The sequence below is a fragment of the Saccopteryx bilineata genome, chromosome 9 (genome assembly GCF_036850765.1).
Source record: "Saccopteryx bilineata isolate mSacBil1 chromosome 9, mSacBil1_pri_phased_curated, whole genome shotgun sequence".
In the NCBI taxonomy this organism is placed as follows: domain Eukaryota; kingdom Metazoa; phylum Chordata; class Mammalia; order Chiroptera; family Emballonuridae; genus Saccopteryx; species Saccopteryx bilineata.
In genome coordinates this window covers 44,463,936-44,482,218 of record NC_089498.1, presented here as the reverse complement: position 1 = coordinate 44,482,218, position 18,283 = coordinate 44,463,936, and the positions used below count along the sequence as shown (strand labels likewise).

At 50.2% G+C, this 18,283-nt stretch overlaps 1 protein-coding gene and 1 long non-coding RNA gene across 8 annotated transcripts in view; one reads left to right on the top strand and one right to left on the bottom strand.

Annotated features, from left to right (window-relative positions):
• Positions 1–18,283, bottom strand: part of SIPA1L3 (signal induced proliferation associated 1 like 3) — a 337,072-nt gene that overhangs the window by 13,874 nt on the left and 304,915 nt on the right. For all 7 annotated transcript variants that reach the window (XM_066242143.1, XM_066242139.1, XM_066242137.1 and 4 more), the window contains one exon: positions 746–911. In XM_066242143.1, the coding sequence (XP_066098240.1) occupies positions 746–911 (166 nt within the window). The remainder of the gene's footprint in view (positions 1–745; positions 912–18,283) is intronic.
• LOC136312611 (uncharacterized) lies at positions 3,206–7,755 on the top strand. Its single transcript, XR_010727025.1, has 3 exons — positions 3,206–3,325; positions 5,300–5,417; positions 6,621–7,755. It is a non-coding gene; the product is annotated as an uncharacterized lncRNA (long non-coding RNA).

Here is an 18,283-nt window from a genome sequence, read left to right as displayed (position 1 = left end):
GCCAAGAGAGGGGAGGGACATGGGCATGGTCATCATCCTCACAGGCTCCTTCCTGTCCTGACATCTGTGATTCTTACCCACCCAGCATCCATTTTAGCCCCCTTTCTGGTCAAAGCACCCCAATTTACCCCTGCGGATTCCTTCTCTCCTACTTCTAGTCCATCTGGTTCTGGAGGGCCAACCCTACCCTCCAGTTACAGATAAGGCTAGGGAAGGTGGTATGGCCCAGGCTGGACCAGTAAGAGCCAGTGATTGCTGGGACCACTGGGGACAGCGTGCTGTCTTCCCTTAGTGCTGTGATAGAACCCTGTAGTCCCCACAAGACAGGGCCTGCCTGAGAGTGAGACCAGACGGGTGTAGGCAAGGACGATGCCTGTCGAATGACCAAGGATAACCATTGCTTTGGCCCCCGGAAAGCCTGCCTCCGTTTTTAGTCCTTGTGGTTGGGTCGGTAGGTGCTGCTTCCACCCTGGGCTCCAGAGAAGAACACAGCACCTGCAAGGGCCTCTCCCCAGGCACAGGAGGTCCTCTAGTGTGGAATAAATCCGTGTGCCCACTCAAACTGGTTTACAGTGTGCTTCTGTCCCTGACCAATGTGACGTCCTGGGTCCTGGCCATAGAGCCACATACACCCAAACAGGGCTGGCTGGGACTGAAGGCCAAGCCCTGCAGGCAGGAAGCTGCTGGAGTGGCCGCAGGGAGGTATGACCGCCCTCCTCGCCCTCCCACGTCGCCCACTACGCACTCCTGCATCTCTCTCCTGGTCGGGGGCCAGGTTGTCCATGATGATGAGTTTCTTCAGGTCATCCTCAATGGTGGACTTGTAGTTCTTCCGTGGGGAGCGGAGGTCACGAAGGGATGCCCTCAGCCGTGGCTGCCCAAAGACGTTTTTTGTGTTGGTGTCTACCTGCCTGGAACGAGAGTGTCAGGGTCAGAGTGGTCTCAGGGAGGCTGGAGGTGCTTCTCAAAGTTGTCCTGACCCAGGACTGTGTTTCAGTGTGGACCATTCTGGGAGGCAGTGCAGGGTCACCTCTGGGTGGGGTGAGCAGAGTGACTTGGGCTCACAGGCAGACTTCTACAACAGGAGACCAAGTAGAAAAGTGAGGATGGAAAAATCAGGGGTTTCCAGGCCCATGGTGCAAGAGCTTCATCTCTGGACCCTCTCAGTTACCTCATGATCTCTCTTACCCTATGTGACAGATGAGGAAACTGAGGCTAGGGTTTTATCTGCAGTCACCAGGCAAGTGACCGCAGCCTTCTCTACCTTACCTGGCGCAAGTGTGATGGAGGAGAGACCTTGCTTGTTCTCTACTCATTCTCCCCACAAATACTTCCTGGGAACCGCCCCTACAGCTCGCCTGTTCCAGGAGGGGGCAGCAGTGAGCACGCAGCCCATCTCCAGTTGGGGAGCCTGATGACCAGCAAATGCACAGAGATCCCAGAATGTGAGGTAGAAAAAGGTGTTCTGAAGACAAATAAAGCTGGGTAAATGGACAGGATGATGTGAGAAAGAGGGTGGAAGACTGAGGAATGGAGGCGCAGTCAGTAAGCAAGCAGGGTGGAGGGAAGGGGTCTGGGTGGGGATGTGGTAGACTGTGCTGGAACTCAGCAGCTACTGTGGGGACTTGGACGGCACGTGGGGCGGCTCTGCAGCTCTGGGCTGGCTAGTGCCAGGTCCTGATTTGCGTTTTAGAAGGATGCTCTGTTTGCTGACCAGAAAAGTGATCCTCACAGAGGTGGGGACAAGAGTGGAAGCAGGAAGACAGGGAGGAAGCTCCTGCAGGTGAGGGATGAGGGAGGCCCGGACCAGGACTTCCAGCCGCAGAAGAGGGGAATGGGGCCTCACAGAGGCAGCACCCCTGAGGGGGACTTGTCCCCACAGGCACGTGCTAGACCACAGGCCTGGGTTCTCTAGGACCTGTCATCAGCTTTCCCTAGCCTCGGTTTCCTCATCTGTCACACAGGCTAAGAGAGATCATGAGGTAACTGAGAGGGTCCAGGGATGAGGCTCCTGCACCCTGGGCATGGACCCCTGGTTTTCCCATCCTTGCTTTTCTACTTGGTCCCCTGAGGTAGAAGTCGGTCTGTGGGTCCAAGTCACTCCGATCACCCCACCCAGAGGTGACCCTGCACTGCCTTCCAGACGCTCTGGTCTACATTGGAGCACAGCCTGGGGTTAACCCTTTGGGTAGTATGAACTTTCATGTATGTCCTCGTGCCTCCTGACCATCCAGAGTACGACTGTAACAACAAAAAAAAGGCAAATGTATGTTCTTGTTTCCATAAATTGGTTATCAAACAAACATCATTTTAACTTAATAAAACTATAACTGGAACTCATTTCATTTTTTTTAAATTTTTTTAATTATTCATTTTAGAGAGGAGAGGGAGAGACAGAGGAGAGACAGAAGGGGGGAGGAGCTGGAAGCATCAACTCCCATATGTGCCTTGACCAGGCAAGCCCAGGGTTTTGAACCGGCGACCTCAGCATTTCCAGGTCGACGCTTTATCCACTGCGCCACCACAGGTCAGGCTCATTTCATTTTTTGAAAGAAAAAAAAACAAAACCTCACTCCTGGGGTCAGCGAGCATAAAAAATACTCACTACTCAAAGGGTTAAATGCCGGAGATTTTACACAGCCTGTGGATGGAGGGGCCTGAGTTCCTGGAGGAAGACAGGCCTGGATTGGAGCTGTGGCTCTGCTTGTTCCTGCTGGGGAACCTTAGGAGAGCCGCACCACCATGCTGCCCCTCAGCTTGCTCTCAGGAGAAGGTGCTGAACTCTCGGCGTTGTGGGCTCACTGCAAAGCCTTGGCCAGCACCTGACACGGAGAGACGCTTGGGAAAGGAGGGCCCTTGCTGACAGTTTCCGCGGGCTGGCCAGCACCCTGAACGCACACTCCTCTTTCCTGGCTCTGCAGGCCGGGACCCCACAGCTCCCTCCCAGGCTTGGTGCCCTCCGCTCCTGAGACTTCCCGAGGCTCCTCCTGCCTTCTGACTCTGGCCCAGTCTTTGGCCGCAGGTCTTGTTTCCTGGTGAAAACTGGGTCTATGACGTAAGGTGTTTCCACACCCAAGAGAAAAATAGCAACAGCTAACAGGAGTACAGCCCTCACTGTGCAGCAGGCTCCACCCACCACTGAGGCCTCCCCAAACGCTGTTAAATCTGCACAGCAGCCCTCCGAGGGGCCACTGTTACTACCACTCCCACTGTGCAGATGGGGACAAGGCCCAGAGAAGTGAAGTGACTACACAGCACCTGTCCAGTCACACAGCCTGTGAAAAAGGAGTATGAATTCCTGCCACGCCACCAGGCTACAGAGCCGGTAGGTGTCACTCCATGCTTGACTGCCATGTTTATATCATAGAGATGGCATGGAAACGGTCGCGTGTTTGTGGAACACAATCACATTTGGTTAAAAAATATGCTTTTATATGCAGAAAAAAATTTTGGAAAAAATGATGAACAAGGATTACCTCGGGGATGTAGGAATCATTAGGAAGTAGGAAAATAGACTTACTTTTCATCTGATACCCTTCTGACTGAATTTATTTTACCATAATTATGTTATAATAATAGTAATAATAATAATAATAATAATATTTTAAAAAAGCTGACACCTTGACTTCCATCATTTTCTAACTCAAGAAGATAAGAAAATCTTTGAAGCCATGAAGAAATAAGATATCTTGGGCTCCTGAGGGTTTTAAGGTCATCGTTTCCTTTCTCACTCTCTCAGCTGCCAACTCTGGGATTTTAATAAAGAAAGGAAGAGAGGGTGGGAAGTTTTTTCTTGTTAGGTCATATTCCTTCTTAAATTAGAATTTCAGGTCAAGGGTAATTCTGGCTCTGTTACAGTGGTCTCTGGGCAAATGAAAAGCTTTAGAGCTGAGAAACAGAAAGAGACAGAGAGAGTAAGATATATACACCCCAAAGAGTAAATGTTCCTCTCATGGGAGCCGGAAGGGGACTCACCCTTCTCCTCTTTGGATTTTGCCATTTCCCAGAATCCCCAGCATGGGAGAGTGTGTGACTCAGGCATGCTGTGTGCTGTGCCCACTGGCCCTGGGGTGGGGTGGGGTGGGGCGGGGGCGGGGGGGGGGGGGGAGCAGCAGGCCCAGGCCTTCAGTTCATTTACAGTGAGAACGAGCATTGTCCGTGAGGCTCTCCTCTGGGAGGGGTGTAAAAAGACCTCTGAAAACTTTAAAATGTGCTCTCTCTCTGCTGTAGGAGTCCTACTGTTGGGGGTGGATCCCTCAGGTGTACGGGAACACTTCATGGGGTCCTGACTGTGGGGAGAACACTGAAGAGGGAAGAGCGAGGCCCCACAGGAAAGAATGGACTGTGAGGCACATGAAACAAGCCCACGAGCTGCTAAGAAGAGTAGGGCTGATCCACACAGCTCGGGAAGAGGTCTCCCGACAGGTTATGGGAATAAAGAAGTAGTATGTATGGTATGAAATCATTTTCAGAAAACAAAACTCACATAGCTTAGCTCGATATACTGAAGTTCACCAAACTCTCAGCTCCAAAATGATTCACTTTTCTTTCTTTCTTTCTTTCTTTCTTTCTTTCTTTCTTTCTTTCTTTCTTTCTTTCTTTCTTTCTTTTTACAGAGACAGAGGGAGAGTCAGATAGGGACAGACAGACAGGAACGGAGAGAGATAAGAGCATCAACCATTAGTTTTTCCTTGCGACACCTTAGTTGCTCATTGATTGCTCTCTCATATGTGCCTTGACCGTGGGGCTACAGCAGACTGAGTAACCCCTTGCTGGAGCCAGTGACCTTGGGTCCAAGCTGGTGAGCTTTTGCTCAAACCAGATGAGTCCACGCTCAAGCTGGCGACCTCAGGGTCTCGAACCTGGGTCCTCCGCATCCCAGTCCAACGCTCTATCCACTGCGCCACCGCCTGGCCGGGTGGGAGATTCACTTTCTAAAGACATTCCTCAACACAGCCCACAAGGTCTGTCCTGGAACCTTTCTGCCCTTATCTCCTTAGGTAAAGGCCTCCCCATGTTCCTTAAACACACCAGGCATGCCCCTGGCCCAGGGCTTTGCACTGCCTTTTCTGTCTGCCTAGCAGGGGTCCCCAAACTTTTTACACAGGGGGCCAGTTCACTGCACCTCAGACCGTTGGAGGGCCGCCACATACAGTGCTCCTCTCACTGACCACCAATGAAAGAGGTGCCCCTTCCGGAAGTGCGGCAGGCAGGGGGGGGGGCACGGGCTGTAGTTTGGGGATCCCTGGAGAGTGCCCTCCCAGCATGTCTCATGACTGGCAGCTTTTCACCCATCCAGCTCAGCTCAAACTGTACCTCCTCCAAGAGGCCACCCACCACACATTTCCTGGTGCTCCCTCCCAGACCACGCAACCCTGTGCTACTTCTTTACTGAGTTCCTCTCATGAGAATTTGCTGTGAGTACTGTGCATTTGAAGTCTCCCTCCTTCCACCTCACTGGCAGCCTTCTGAATTCCTTGTTCAGTGTCAGGAACAGGGCTACCACATTGTAGGCAGTTAACTGTAGTTGTTAAATGTGAGTATCATATGGAACCATATGATCATTCCTTGCTCCCTACCTCCCTCCCTCCTTCCCTCCTTCTAGCAACCTCCCTACTTATCTTCTTCCTTCCTCCCTGCCTTCCTCTCTTCCTTCCTTTTACAAGCTTAAATAACTTTTAAAAAACAGGAAAAAGAGCTCTGGCTGGATAGCTCAGTAGAGCATCATCCTGAAGCCCAGAGGTTGCCAGTTTGATCCCCTATCAGGGCACATATAGGAGCAGATCAATGTTGCTGTCTCTCTCTCCCCCTCTCTCTAAAGTCAGTAAGATAAACAAAAACAGAAAAAAGAGATACTTTGAAAAGTTAAGCCAAAAGAATATGAGTATTCCTTCCCCACTGTTTGTGTTCATTTGCTAAAATCTCCTTCCTAGCTCTCAGGATGCCTAGAGCTAAAGGTGTCTTTTTATTTTTTATTTTTTAGCGAGAGAGAGACAGAGACAGAAGGGAGCAAGAGACCAGAAGCATCAACTGTGGTTGAAGCAACTTAGTTGTTCATTTATTGTTTCTCATATGGGCCATGATGGGGGTGAAGGGGGGTGAAGGGGGGTGAAGGGCGCGGCTCCAGCTGAGCCAGTGACCCCTTGCTCAAGCCAGCGGCCTTTGGGCTCAAGCCAGCAAACCTTGTTGTGCTCAAGCTGGTGAGCCCACTCTCAAGCCAGTGACCTTGGGGCTTCGAACCTGGGTCCTCAGCGTCCTGGGTCAATGCTATATCTACTGCGCTATTGCCTGGTCAGGCTCCAATGTATTTTCCAAATTGCAAATTTTTAAAATTCATTTTAGAGATGGGGAGAGAGAGATAGAAAGAGAGAGAATGAAGGAGGGGGGGGGAGCAGAAAGTACCAACTCCCATATGTGCCTTGAAAAGGCAAGCCCAGTGTTTCAAACTGGCGACCTCAGCATTTCAGGTGGACACTTTATCCATTGTGACACCATAGCTCAGGCTAAATTGCAAATTCTAAGCAATAATTTGTAATGGCATTAATTCCAGTTTTAATAAAAAAAGAAAAACAAAACCAAACTCGTGTTGTATAGCTCTTATCTTTTTCCTTTCTCTCAAGATCTCTGGTCTCCAGCATCGTCAAAACCTAATGGCCTTTGAGGATAACAAGACCGACTCTGACCATTAAAAAGAAGAGCTCGCCTGACCAGGCGGTCGCGCAGTGGATTGAGTGTTGGACTGGGATGCGGAGGACCCAGGTTCGAGACCCCGAGGTTGCCAGCTTGAGCGCAGGCTCATCTGGTTTGAGCAAAGCTCACCAGCTTGAACCCAAGGTCGCTGGCTCCAGCAAGGGGTTACTCGGTCTGCTGAAGGCCCACGGTCAAGGCACATATGAGAAAGCAATCAATGAACAACTAAGGTGTGGCAATGAAAAACTAATGATTGATGCTTCTTATCTCTCTCTGTTCCTGTCTATTTCTCTCTCTGACTCGCGCTCTCTGTAAAAAAAAAAAGGAAAAAAAGAAAAAAAAAAGAAGAAGCGCTCACCTCCTATATGCTAATATGCAACTGCTGCCAAGATATTTGAAAAGAACAAGTGAAAAAGGCAGAAGTACAGAGACAAGAGGTGACCACAGAGATAAATAAAAGGGCGGCGAGGGAAGCACACTCACTCACACATGCTTGGTCAAGTCCGGCACATTGCTGGGAGGATAAAGGAAGGAAACAATAGTTGCTTCTGGGAGGGGAGCTGGATGGCTGGGGGCCAGGGAAAGGAGAGAGGCTGTTTTCAGGGCAAACTTCCTCTGTACTTGTTTGGTTTTTCACCCTGTGGATAATTTATGTTTCAAAACACAAATGAAGAAAACATCCAGGGGCTGTACCCTTCTCCTTAAGGCAGTGGTTCTCAAACTTTCTGAAGTCGGGGAGCATTTAAAATCCTACAAGTAATTGTAGGCGCACTATATACAAATTTCTGAGAAATATGTTATAACAAGTCAGATATTAAAGAAGAAAATATAAAGTCCATGTGTGCTTTTATGGTAATTAAACAAAATAAAAACGACAAAATTAAATTTATTTTGACATTAAAAACATTTTTGTGCCTGACCTGTGGTGGCGTAGTGTAAAGCGTCGACCTGGAAATGCTGAGGTCGCCGGTTCGAAACCCTGGGCTTGCCTGGTCAAGGCACATATGGGAGTTGATGCTTCCTGCTCCCCCCCCCCTTGTCTCTCTCCTCTCTCTCTCTCTCTCTCTCTCTCCCTTTCTCTCTCCTTTCTAAAATGAATAAACAAAACAAAACAAAAACATTTTTGTTACATTTCTTGAGTTATGTTTTTTTAGAATTTTTTAAAAAGAGGGGTTAAAAAATAAAAAAAACTACAAAAAAGTTAATTTTATACACACACACAGATAACATTCTTAGTAAGATTTAATAAATTCGGCAGGTCCTGGTGCGAATGTGTTAAGTTTTTTCATTCATACATATCATCTTAATTTTACACCAAACAAGTGATAGAAGAAACTTGCCTCCAGTCTTTCCGGGGAACATGGGGGTAGTGTAAACAATCCAGCACCACAGCTTAACAGCCATTTGCAACCTAATCAGGCAAGTGAGGTAGGGGGTTGGGCAGACTGTCAGTTTACAGCCAATTTCCCACACCTGTCCCCCCAAAATCTAAACTCCAAAAACCCTGTTGGTTTTTTGGTCCCCAACAGGCACATATTTCTCTGGAATACCATGGGGTGCACCTGGAAATCTTCTAGGGCGCACACTGAGAACCACTGCCTTAAGGTTTTGACTAATGGCAGTGGACATAATCTCTAATTTGCCTACATTGTCTGAAGTTGGATTTTGTCATGTTGTAGAATTAAACCACTTACATTAGAAAGTAACAGCCTGACCAGGTGGTGGCGCAGTGAATAGAGCGTCGGACTGGGATGCGGAGAACCCAGGTTTGAGACCCCGAGGTTGCCAGCCTGAGCGTGGGCTCATCTGGCTTGAGCAAAAAGCTCACCAGCTTGGACCCAAGGTCGCTGGCTTGAGCAAGGGGTTACTCGGTCTGCTGAAGGCCCGCGGTCAAGGCACATATGAGAAAGCAATCAATGAACAACTAAGGTGTCGCAACGAAAAACTGCTGATTGATGCTTCTCATCTCTCTCTGTTCCTGTCTGTCTGTCTTCCTATCTATCCCTCTCTTTGTCTCTGTAAAAAAAAAAAAATAAAAAAAAAAAGGTAATTAAGGAGCCCTGGCCGGTTGGCTCAGTGGATAAAGTGTCGACCCAGCCTGCGGAAGTCCTGGGTTTGATCCTGGTCAGGGCACACATGAGAAGTGACCATCTGCTTCTCTCCCCCTCTCCTCCCCCTTTCCTCTCTCTTCCCCTCTCGCAGCCAGTAACTCAATTGGTTTGAGCATCAGTGTTGGGCACTGAGAATAACTTGGTTGATTTGAGCAAAGACCCCAGATGGAGGTTGTCAGGTGGATCCTGGTTGGGGTGCCTGTGGGAGTCTGTCTCTCTCCTTCCTTTTCATAAAAAAAAAAAAAAAAAGAAAAAAAAAAGGAAATAAAGAGACTCTGAAGTTAGGGCCTCGCCAACAGCTACTTTTTTTGCCCCTGTGACCAAAGGGCCAGATGTGGAAAGCAGCCCAAGGTCCCAGCTTGGCTGGGTGTGATCCCAGCTGACTGGGAGTTCTGGCCTCCAGCTGGGGCGGCTCCCTTGCGGTGGGTTAATTAAGCTAATTAGTACCACTGTCAGCTTGCTTGAGCTTGGGGTTCTGCAGACTCTGTGTAGGACATTCATGGGTCTGTATCTCAGGTGGCAGGTGGAGTTTCCTAGAAGGGTGGCTGGGAGAGGCTGCAGAATGGTGGGCAACCCTGCTATGGGGTAGGGATATCAAGGAGAGACCTTCCCCTGCTCCTTCCATGGCTGTACTATGCTGGACCCAGGGGCCCTAACACTGAAAAAGGGGTGCCCAAATGCCAGGAGTCAACCACCACCAGATGCCAGTGTCTGTCAGCCCAGCCAACAATGACCAGGCACTTCCCTATGCCTCACTGAATCCTCATGCCACCTCTGGGTACTCTGCGTCTTTGCCTTTTTAGGCTGGGGAACTGAGGCACAGTGGAGTTGAGGATACCCAGCACCCACATCTGCCTGATGCTCTAAGCCACCCTGAGATTCCTGCATGATGAGAGCAGAGTTCAATGTGCACGAATCATGAGGTCAGCAGCTCCTTGTGATGTGGGCCCTCATCTGGGGCCAGTGTGTCTAGTGTGGCTGTTTATTCTTCATGGCAACTGCGAGAGGCAGGTGCTGCACCACTCCACTCTACAGGCCAGGGCACTGAGGCTGCGGTGGTTCTGACACGACGGCAGACCAGCAGCAGCAACGGAGCTCACCTTGTGAGCACGCACTCTCTCCCAGGCCCTGGCTGCCATCCACATGCATTATTTCACCTCAGCTCCTCAGTGGTCCTACATGAGGCAGGGCTGTCCCTCTTACGGATGAGGACACTTGGGGCCTGGGTCCTCAGGTGTGACCCGGGGGCTTGCCCTCCTGACCTCCACTCCACTCATAAGGCAAAACAGTGACTGTTCCCCAGTTGTGCATCATCTTCAGTGTGTCCTGGGTCTGTGGGGACAGGGGTCAGCAGCCAGGGGCCTACCCACATGTACCTCACAACAACCCTCCATGCTGTGACAGACCTGCTCAACACTCAGATAAGTGATGTCAGCGTGACCACTCTCTGGAAGAGCAGAGGCCTGTTCTTGGCTGTGTCAGCCTTGTGCAGGGTGCCAGGGCCTCTAGCCTGCAGGGCCAGTGCAAGCTCTTCAACTGGGTCAAGGCCAGGATGGCTGAGAACGCAGGGCTGAGGGCCACTGTTTATTATCTTCTGCTCTGTGGGACTCTAGAGTGGCCTCCCCTATCAGCCTGGAAAGCCACTTACCTAGTCATACCCTCATCTGCTGGGCCCTGTGCAGCTCAAACTCAGTGCTGGGCGGTCTCACATGGATTAACTCAGTAAGTCTTCACAACAACCCTGAAAGTACGGACTGTCACCCCAGTTTAAAGAGAGAAAAACTTGGAATTGTAAATTGGTGCAGCCACTGTAGAAAACTGCATGGAGGTTACTCAGAAAATTAAAAATAGAGTTACCATATGACCCAGAAATTCCACTTCTGGATATTTATTTGAAGAAATCCAAAATACTAATTTGAAAGAACATATGTACCTCTATGTTCACTGCAGCATTATTTACAATAGCCTATATATGGAAGCAACCAAGTGTCCACTGAGAGACAAGTAAATAAAGAAGATGTGGTGTATATATACAATGGAATATTAGCCATAAAGAAGAACGAAATCTTGGCCCTGGCCGGTTGGCTCAGTGGTAGAGCATCGGCCTGGCGTGCGGGGGACCCGGGTTCGATTCCCGGCCAGGGCACATAAGAGAAGCGCCCATTTGCTTCTCCACCCCCCCTCCTTCCTCTCTGTCTCTCTCTTCCCCTCCCGCAGCCAAGGCTCCATTGGAGCAAAGATGGCCCGGGCACTGGGGATGGCTTCTTGGCCTCTGCCCCAGGCGCTAGAGTGGCTCTGGTCGTGGCAGAGCGAAGCCCCGGAGGGGCAGAGCATCGCCCCCTGGTGGGCAGAGCGTCGCCCCTGGTAGGCGTGCCGGGTGGATCCCGGTCGGGCGCACGCGGGAGTCTGTCTGACTGTCTCTCCCCGTTTCCAGCTTCAGAAAACAAAAACAAAAACAAACAAACAAAAAAACCAGAAAAAAAGAACGAAATCTTGCCTGACCAGGTGATGGCGCAGTGGATAGAGTGTTGGACTGGGATGCAGAGGACCCAGGTTCAAGACCCCGAGGTTGCCAGCTTGAGCGCAGGCTCATCTGGTTTGAGCAAAGCTCACCAGCTTGGACCCAAGGTTGCTGGCTTGAGCAAGGGGTTACTCAGTCTGCTGAAGGCCCACAGTCAAGGCACATATGAGAAAGCAATCAATGAACTAAGGTGTCGCAACGAAAAACTGATGATTGATGCTTCTCATCTCTCTCCGTTCCTGTCTGTCTGTCCCTGTCTATCCCTCTCTCTGACTCTGTCTCTGTTAAAAAAAAAAAAAAAAGAAGAAATCTTGCCTGACCAGGTGGTGGCGCAGTGGACAGAGTGTCAGACTGGGATGCGGAGGACCCAGGTTCGAAACCCTGAGGTTGCCAGTTTGAGCGCAGGCTCATCTGGTTAGAGCAAGGCTCGACAGCTTGAGCCCAAGGTTGCTGGCTTGAGCAAGGGGTTACTTGGTCTGTTGTGCCCCTCCCCTCAAGGCACATATCAAAAAGCTATCAATGAACAACTAAGGGAGCCACAACAAAGAATTGATGCGTCTCATCTCTCTTCCTTCCTGTCTGTCTGTCCCTATCTGTCCCTCTGTCTCTGTTACACACAAAAAAGAATGAAATCTTGCCACTTGCAACGTGGATGGACCTAGAGAGTATTATGCTTAGTGAAATAAGCTGAACAGAGAAAGACAAATACCATATGATTTTACTTATATGTGGAATCCAAAAAACAAAATAAATGAACAAAACAGAAACAAAACCATTGACACAGAGAACACTTTGATGGTTATTAGATGAGAGCAGGGATGGGAGGCTCGATGAAAAAGGGGAAGGGATTAAGAAGTATAAACTACCAGTTATAAAAGCAGTCATGGAGATATGAAGTACAGCCTAGGGAATGTAGTCAATAATATTGTAATAACTATGTCTGGTGCCAGGTGGCTACTAGACTTATTGGGGGATCATTTTGGAAGTTGTATAAATGTCTAATCACTGTGCTGTATACCTGAAACTATTATAACATTGAATATCAACTGTAATTTAAAATAAAAAAAAATCAATTAAAAAAATAAAAAATACAGAGAAACTGAGGAGTTAAAGAGGGGCTAAGCAGCTGGCGAGGGATTCCAGCCCTGACCCCCATGCTGTTCTGCTCCACTGAAGGTTGGAAGAGGGCAGGCCAATGAATTAAGAGTCCTGGGACAGCCCTGGCCGGTTGGCTCAGTGGTAGAGTGTCGGCCTGGCGTGCAGAAGTCCCGGGTTCAATTCCCGGCCATGGCACACAGGAGAAGCGCCCATCTGCTTCTCCACCCCTCCCCCTCTCCTTCCTCTCTGTCTCTCTCTTCCCCTCCTGCAGCGAGGCTCCGTTGGAGCAAAGATGGCCTGGGCGCTGGGGATGGCTCCTTGGCCTCTGCCCCTTGCTAGAGTGGCTCTGGTCACGACAGAGCGACGCCCCGGAGGGGCAGAGCATCGCCCCCTGGTGGGCAGAGCATCGCCCCCTGGTGGGCGTGCCGGGTGGATCCCGGTCGGGCGCATGCGGGAGTCTGTCTGACTGTCTATCCCAGTTTCCAGCTTCAGAAAAATACAAAAAAAAAAAAAAGTTCTGGGACAAAGTGGCCAAAGGGGGCTGTCTGGAAATCTCCTAAAGACGCTGGCCTGCCTCCAGCATTAACTGGGGCCTGCAGCAGAAGGACCTTCTATGGCAGATGCTCTTAGCGCCATCCGATACAAATTCACTAGTTTACTCCACCTTTTGTTCACCAAATAGAGCATGTGCTCAAATATCGGGGGAGTGCCAAATACAAGAGAGACTATTCCCTCAGAAAAACTGACCCTCAGAAAATGTGAGTCACTGCCTTGTGTGTGCTTCTGCCTTCAGTCTATCACATGACGAGATGCTGTTAGTTATCTTGCTGGGTATGGATCCTTGCTCTGCTACTTCTTGGCTGGGTGACCTAGGCTAGGTGCTGTGCCTCAGTTTCCTCATCTGGAAATGGGGGTAGAAACAGGATCCTTCTTATATGGTAGCCAGGAGCATAAATGGGGCCAACCCGAAGGGAGCGGCGTGGCTGAAGGGAGGGATCTTTGCATTGGCTGCAACCACTGTCATTCCTCTGGGAGATGCACAGCCTCATCATGACCAGAATCAATGAAAAAGGTGGCAAAGAAATATAGTAACTAGATGTGGTAATTACCTTAGGGGAGAGGGATGAGCTTATAATATATGGTCACTGCAGGGACAAAAATTAAAACCAACAATCATAATATTTGCAGTGATTAACTTAACTGACTGAATTTGGGCAAATGATTTAACCATTCTTCACCTCAATTTTTCTCATCTGGAAAATGGGATGCAAAGGTACCTATATATCACTGTTCTGTAGTGAGGATTAAATGAATTAATGCAGGTAAAGGGCTTACAACAGTACTTGACAGAGCAGGTATGTAAATGTAGGTAAATAAGTTATGCAAATGGGTTCTTATGCCTTGAGATAAAATTTAGATTAAATTTCATCACAAAGATTAAAAAAAAAACCATATTGAGCCTGACCAGGTGGCGGTGCAGTGGCTAGAGCGTCAGACTGAGACGTGGAGGACCCAGGTTTGAAACCTGAGGTCGCTGGCTTGAGCACAGGCTCATCCGGCTTGAGTGTGGGATCACAGACATGACCCTATGGTTGCTAGCTTGAGCCCAAAGGTCGCTGGTTTGAAGCCCAAGGTCGCTGGCTTGAGCAGGGGGTCACTCACTCTGCTCTAGTCCCCTGGTCAAGGTACATATGAGAAAGCAATCAATGAACAACTAAGGTGCCACAATGAAGAATTGATGCTTCTCATCTCTCTCTCTCTTCCTTCCTGTCTATCTTTCCCTATCTGTTCCTCTCTCGTCTCTTTCTGTCCCTGTCGCAAAAACAAACAAACAAAACATGTTTAGTCTCAAACAATTTAGCTGAAAGTGACAATGTTTTCTGGAAAAACTAGGTTAGAGACTCAGAAGTGTTTCTAACAATGACAAAGATACAATCGCCAAAATGTTCAGGGAGAGCTTGAATAAGACAGCTTTATGAAATGGGTGTACGTGGACAAAATAAATAATTCTGAATGTCTGGACTGTGGTGGTGCAGTGGACAAAGCATCGACCTGGAACACTGAGGTCGCTGGTTTGAAACTCCAGGCTTGCTGGATCCAGGCACATATGGGAGTAGATGCTTCCTGCTCCTCCCCCCGCCTCTCCTCCCTAAAATGAATAAATCTTAAAAAAAAAGAATAATTCTAAATTAACATAGTATCTTATGCATATGATAAAAATGTATGTATCAATTAATGAGTATTATAAGAATCCATGAAACTATTTATGTCCCCAAATATTTTATGCATTTAGTCTACATGTTCTCTCTCTCTCTCTCTCTCTCTCTCTCTCTCTCTCTCTCTCTCTCACACACACACACACACACACACACACACAGAAGTAAAAGCCTTCCTGGGAAAAAGAAGGTGGTTGTTTGTTTGTTTAGGATTGTCATGTTGTCATGCGTCCAGGTCTATTTTCTGAGCACCTACTGCATACTGGGCCCTGGTTGGGGTTCAGGTGTCTCTGCTCTCCCAAATCTCTCAGCCCAGGAGGTGCAACAGAAAGGCACTGAGCCTACTGGGATATCTGCCATGGAAGGGAAGCAACACGGGGTTAGCAGGAGGGCTGAGCCTGGATGGGGTTAGGAGGGCTTCTGCCAGGGCGGCATACCTGTGCTGACTGAAACCTGGGGGTTGGTGGTATGGGTCCCCCCACAAAGACATACTTAAGTTCTAAACACAAGAATCTCAGAATGTGACCTTATTTAGAAGTGAGGTCTTTACAGAGGTAAAATGAAGCCATTAACGAGGACCCTAATCTACTATTATTGGTGTCCTCACAAACAGGGAAATGTGGACAGAGACATATACACAGGGAGAATGCCATGTGAAGGCAGAGATTGGGTGATGCCTTTGAAAGCCAAGAAATTCGATTGCCAGCAAATCAGTAGAAGCTGTGAGACTGGTATGGGGGAGCGGTGTGGGAGAGAGAAAGGTGTGTGGGGGGGAGAGCAGTGCGGGGTGGGGGGAGTGGTGCAGGGGAGTGGGGGGAGCTGTGATGGGGGTGAGGGGAGTAGGGAGCAGTATGAGGGGAGTGGGGGCAGCGGTGTGTGTGGGGGAATGGGAGACGGGGGGGGCAGTACAGGGAGTGGGGGGAGCGGTGATGGGGGTGGGGGGGAGTGGGGGAGCGGTGCAGGGGAGAGGTGTGGGGGGAGTGGGGGAGTGGAGGGAGTGGTGCGGGGGAGTGGGGGAGCGGTGATGGGGGTGGGGGGGAGTGGGGGAGCGGTGCAGGGGAGAGGTGTGGGGGGAGTGGGGGAGTGGAGGGAGTGGTGCGGGGGGAGTGGGGGAGTGGTGATGGGGGTGGGGGGAGAGTTGCGGGGGGGGGAGTGGGGGAGTGATGCAGGGGGGGAATGGGAGGGGGGTGGTATGGGGAGTGGGGGAAGCGGCGATGGGGGTGAGGGGCGGTGCAGGGGAGAGGTGCGGGGGAGTGGGGGAGCGGTGAGGGGAAAAGCAACAGATTGTCCTCATGGCTCTTAGAAGGAACCAACACTGCGGACTCCTTGCTTTCGGACTTCTAACCTCCACAACTGTGAGACATTTCTGTTGTCGAGCCACTCAGTTTGTGGTACTTTGTCTCGGCAGCCCTAGCGCACAAATACAGGGGGTAGCAGTGCGCTGGGTGTGGGGGCACCTGGGTAGAACAGCATGCATGGGAAGGGCGGCCAGAGCAAATGCCATTGTGAAGTGTAACAGGTCGGCAGGGCTTAGCCCTCTGGCCATGCTGAAAAGTTGGGGGCCTTACAGGCTCTTATGGGGTTGAAGTGAGAAGGAGATGCATGGCTCCTACATCCACTGCTGGAGCACTCAGAGTGCCAGGCAGGCTGCAAGCGACCAAGACAGTAGCACCTGCTTTCCCCTGGGGCAACAGGCAGTGGGACAGAGAGTGACAGAATGATGGCAGGGCTATGGAAGGCTGGGAAGGCTCATTTGAGGAGGTGGCATTAGACACAGCCCTTCTGAAACTAGCCAGAAGATCTGGGGGGAGAGCAGTCCAGGCACTGGAGAACCCCTGCAAAGGCCATGAGGTTGGCCTGTATTTGGTGAGTTTAAGGAATGGCAAGAGGCTAGTGTGACTGGATGGGAATGAACGGGAGGGAAGGTGGGAAGACATGAGGGCAGGGGATGAGGGGCAGTTTGGGCAAGAGTTTGGGCAAAACACATGGTGCACTGGTGCCTAGTGCAAAGTAGGCTCAGTAAACGTGATACTTGACCATTCATCCTGGGAGCGGGGGGGGGGGGGGCACTGGGGTTTTAATCAGGGAAGTGCAGGATGAGAACCTAGTTTTCAGAGGGCCTGCCTGGCCATCAGGTGTGTGACCTGGATTCTCAGAGTGAGCACAGCAGTCTCCAGGGACCAAGCTTGTCTCCCGATACCTCTGTCCTTATGAACTCTGTCATGCACATATTTGAACGGTTATATTCAGGTCATGAAGGACCATGTTACAAACAGGATGGAGGAGGACAGATCTGCTCCCACCAAAAAGAAGAGGAGCCTTGACCAGGGTTCCCAGGCTCTGATCCAAGCTCCATCCCTTACCAGCTCTGTAAGTCTGGGACTCAGCTACCTCATCTGTATAACAGGATGAATCATAGGTCCACCTCATGAAGATTGTGAGGACTCACTGAACTGACATACAGAAGCTTAGAACCGAGACTGGCAGAAAGTGAATACTTAATAAATACTAGATATCATATCCATCTACCTTAAAAGATAAAAGCCCGTTCTTATCTGCATTTCCTCTCCTCTCTTGCTTTACCTAAAAATGCCTCCAATGAGCTTTGCCTATAGCTGCCTCCAATTCTGCTCTACCCTGCTCGCCTGAACCGTGTCACTTTCCGGGGCTCATTCTGACACTCACCCCACCTGACCGCTCCAAGTCCATGCTGTGTGGGCTCCCGGAACCCCCCACTTGCCTGGGCTCCTCCTCACATTCCTGAACCTGGAGGGCCCTCAGGCTCAGTCTTATACCTCCCCTCTTCTCTTCCCACACCCTGGTCCTCAGTGAGCTCCTTCAGACGCATGCCTTTATGCTCACAACACCCACATTTCTCTTTCCACCCACATTTCTCTCTCTCCTGAGCCCCAGACTCCTTCCCTGACTGCCTCGCCTCCTCGGTGTCTTGCACACATTGCAAATGTAACCCATCGAGAAAGAGCTCTGGAGCTCCACCCAAGCCTGCTCCTTGCTCGGCCCCATCTCGGTTCACGGCAAACGTACTCTTCAGGCTACAAGGGCTGCTACCATCTTCTACCTCTCCACCTCTCTCTCATACCACAGCCAATCTGTCAGCAACCCGGTCCACTCCTACTGTAGAGAATCTAGCCTAAAGCAGCCTTTCTCCTCCTTTGCCTCCGCCCTGTTCCAGCCCCCTTGTCTCCTGCCTGGACCATCACACCAGCTCCTCACAGGTCCTGCCCCACATGCAGCTGCAGGGATCCCATGAAAAGCCAGTTTAAATCACGTTCCTACTCCGCTCCACACCCTCCATGGCACCACCTCAGCTATAGCAGATGCCAAGGCCCTTCGAGGTGCCCCTCGAGACCCTCCATGGTCTCCCCCATCACCTCTCTGACCTTGTGTGCTTACACTATTCCAGCCACACTGGCTTTCCTGCCACAGACCAACCACGCTCCTGCCTTGGGTCTTTGCAGTTGCTATTCCTTCTGTCTGAAATTCTCTTCATCCAGACATCTAGACATTCTCATCATCCAGATTGTCTGACCTACTGCATGCTTTTTCTTTTTTTTTTTTGCAAGAGGCAGAAAGAGAGAGAGAGAGAAAGAGAGCGGAAGGGAGAAAGATGAGAAGTATCAACTTGT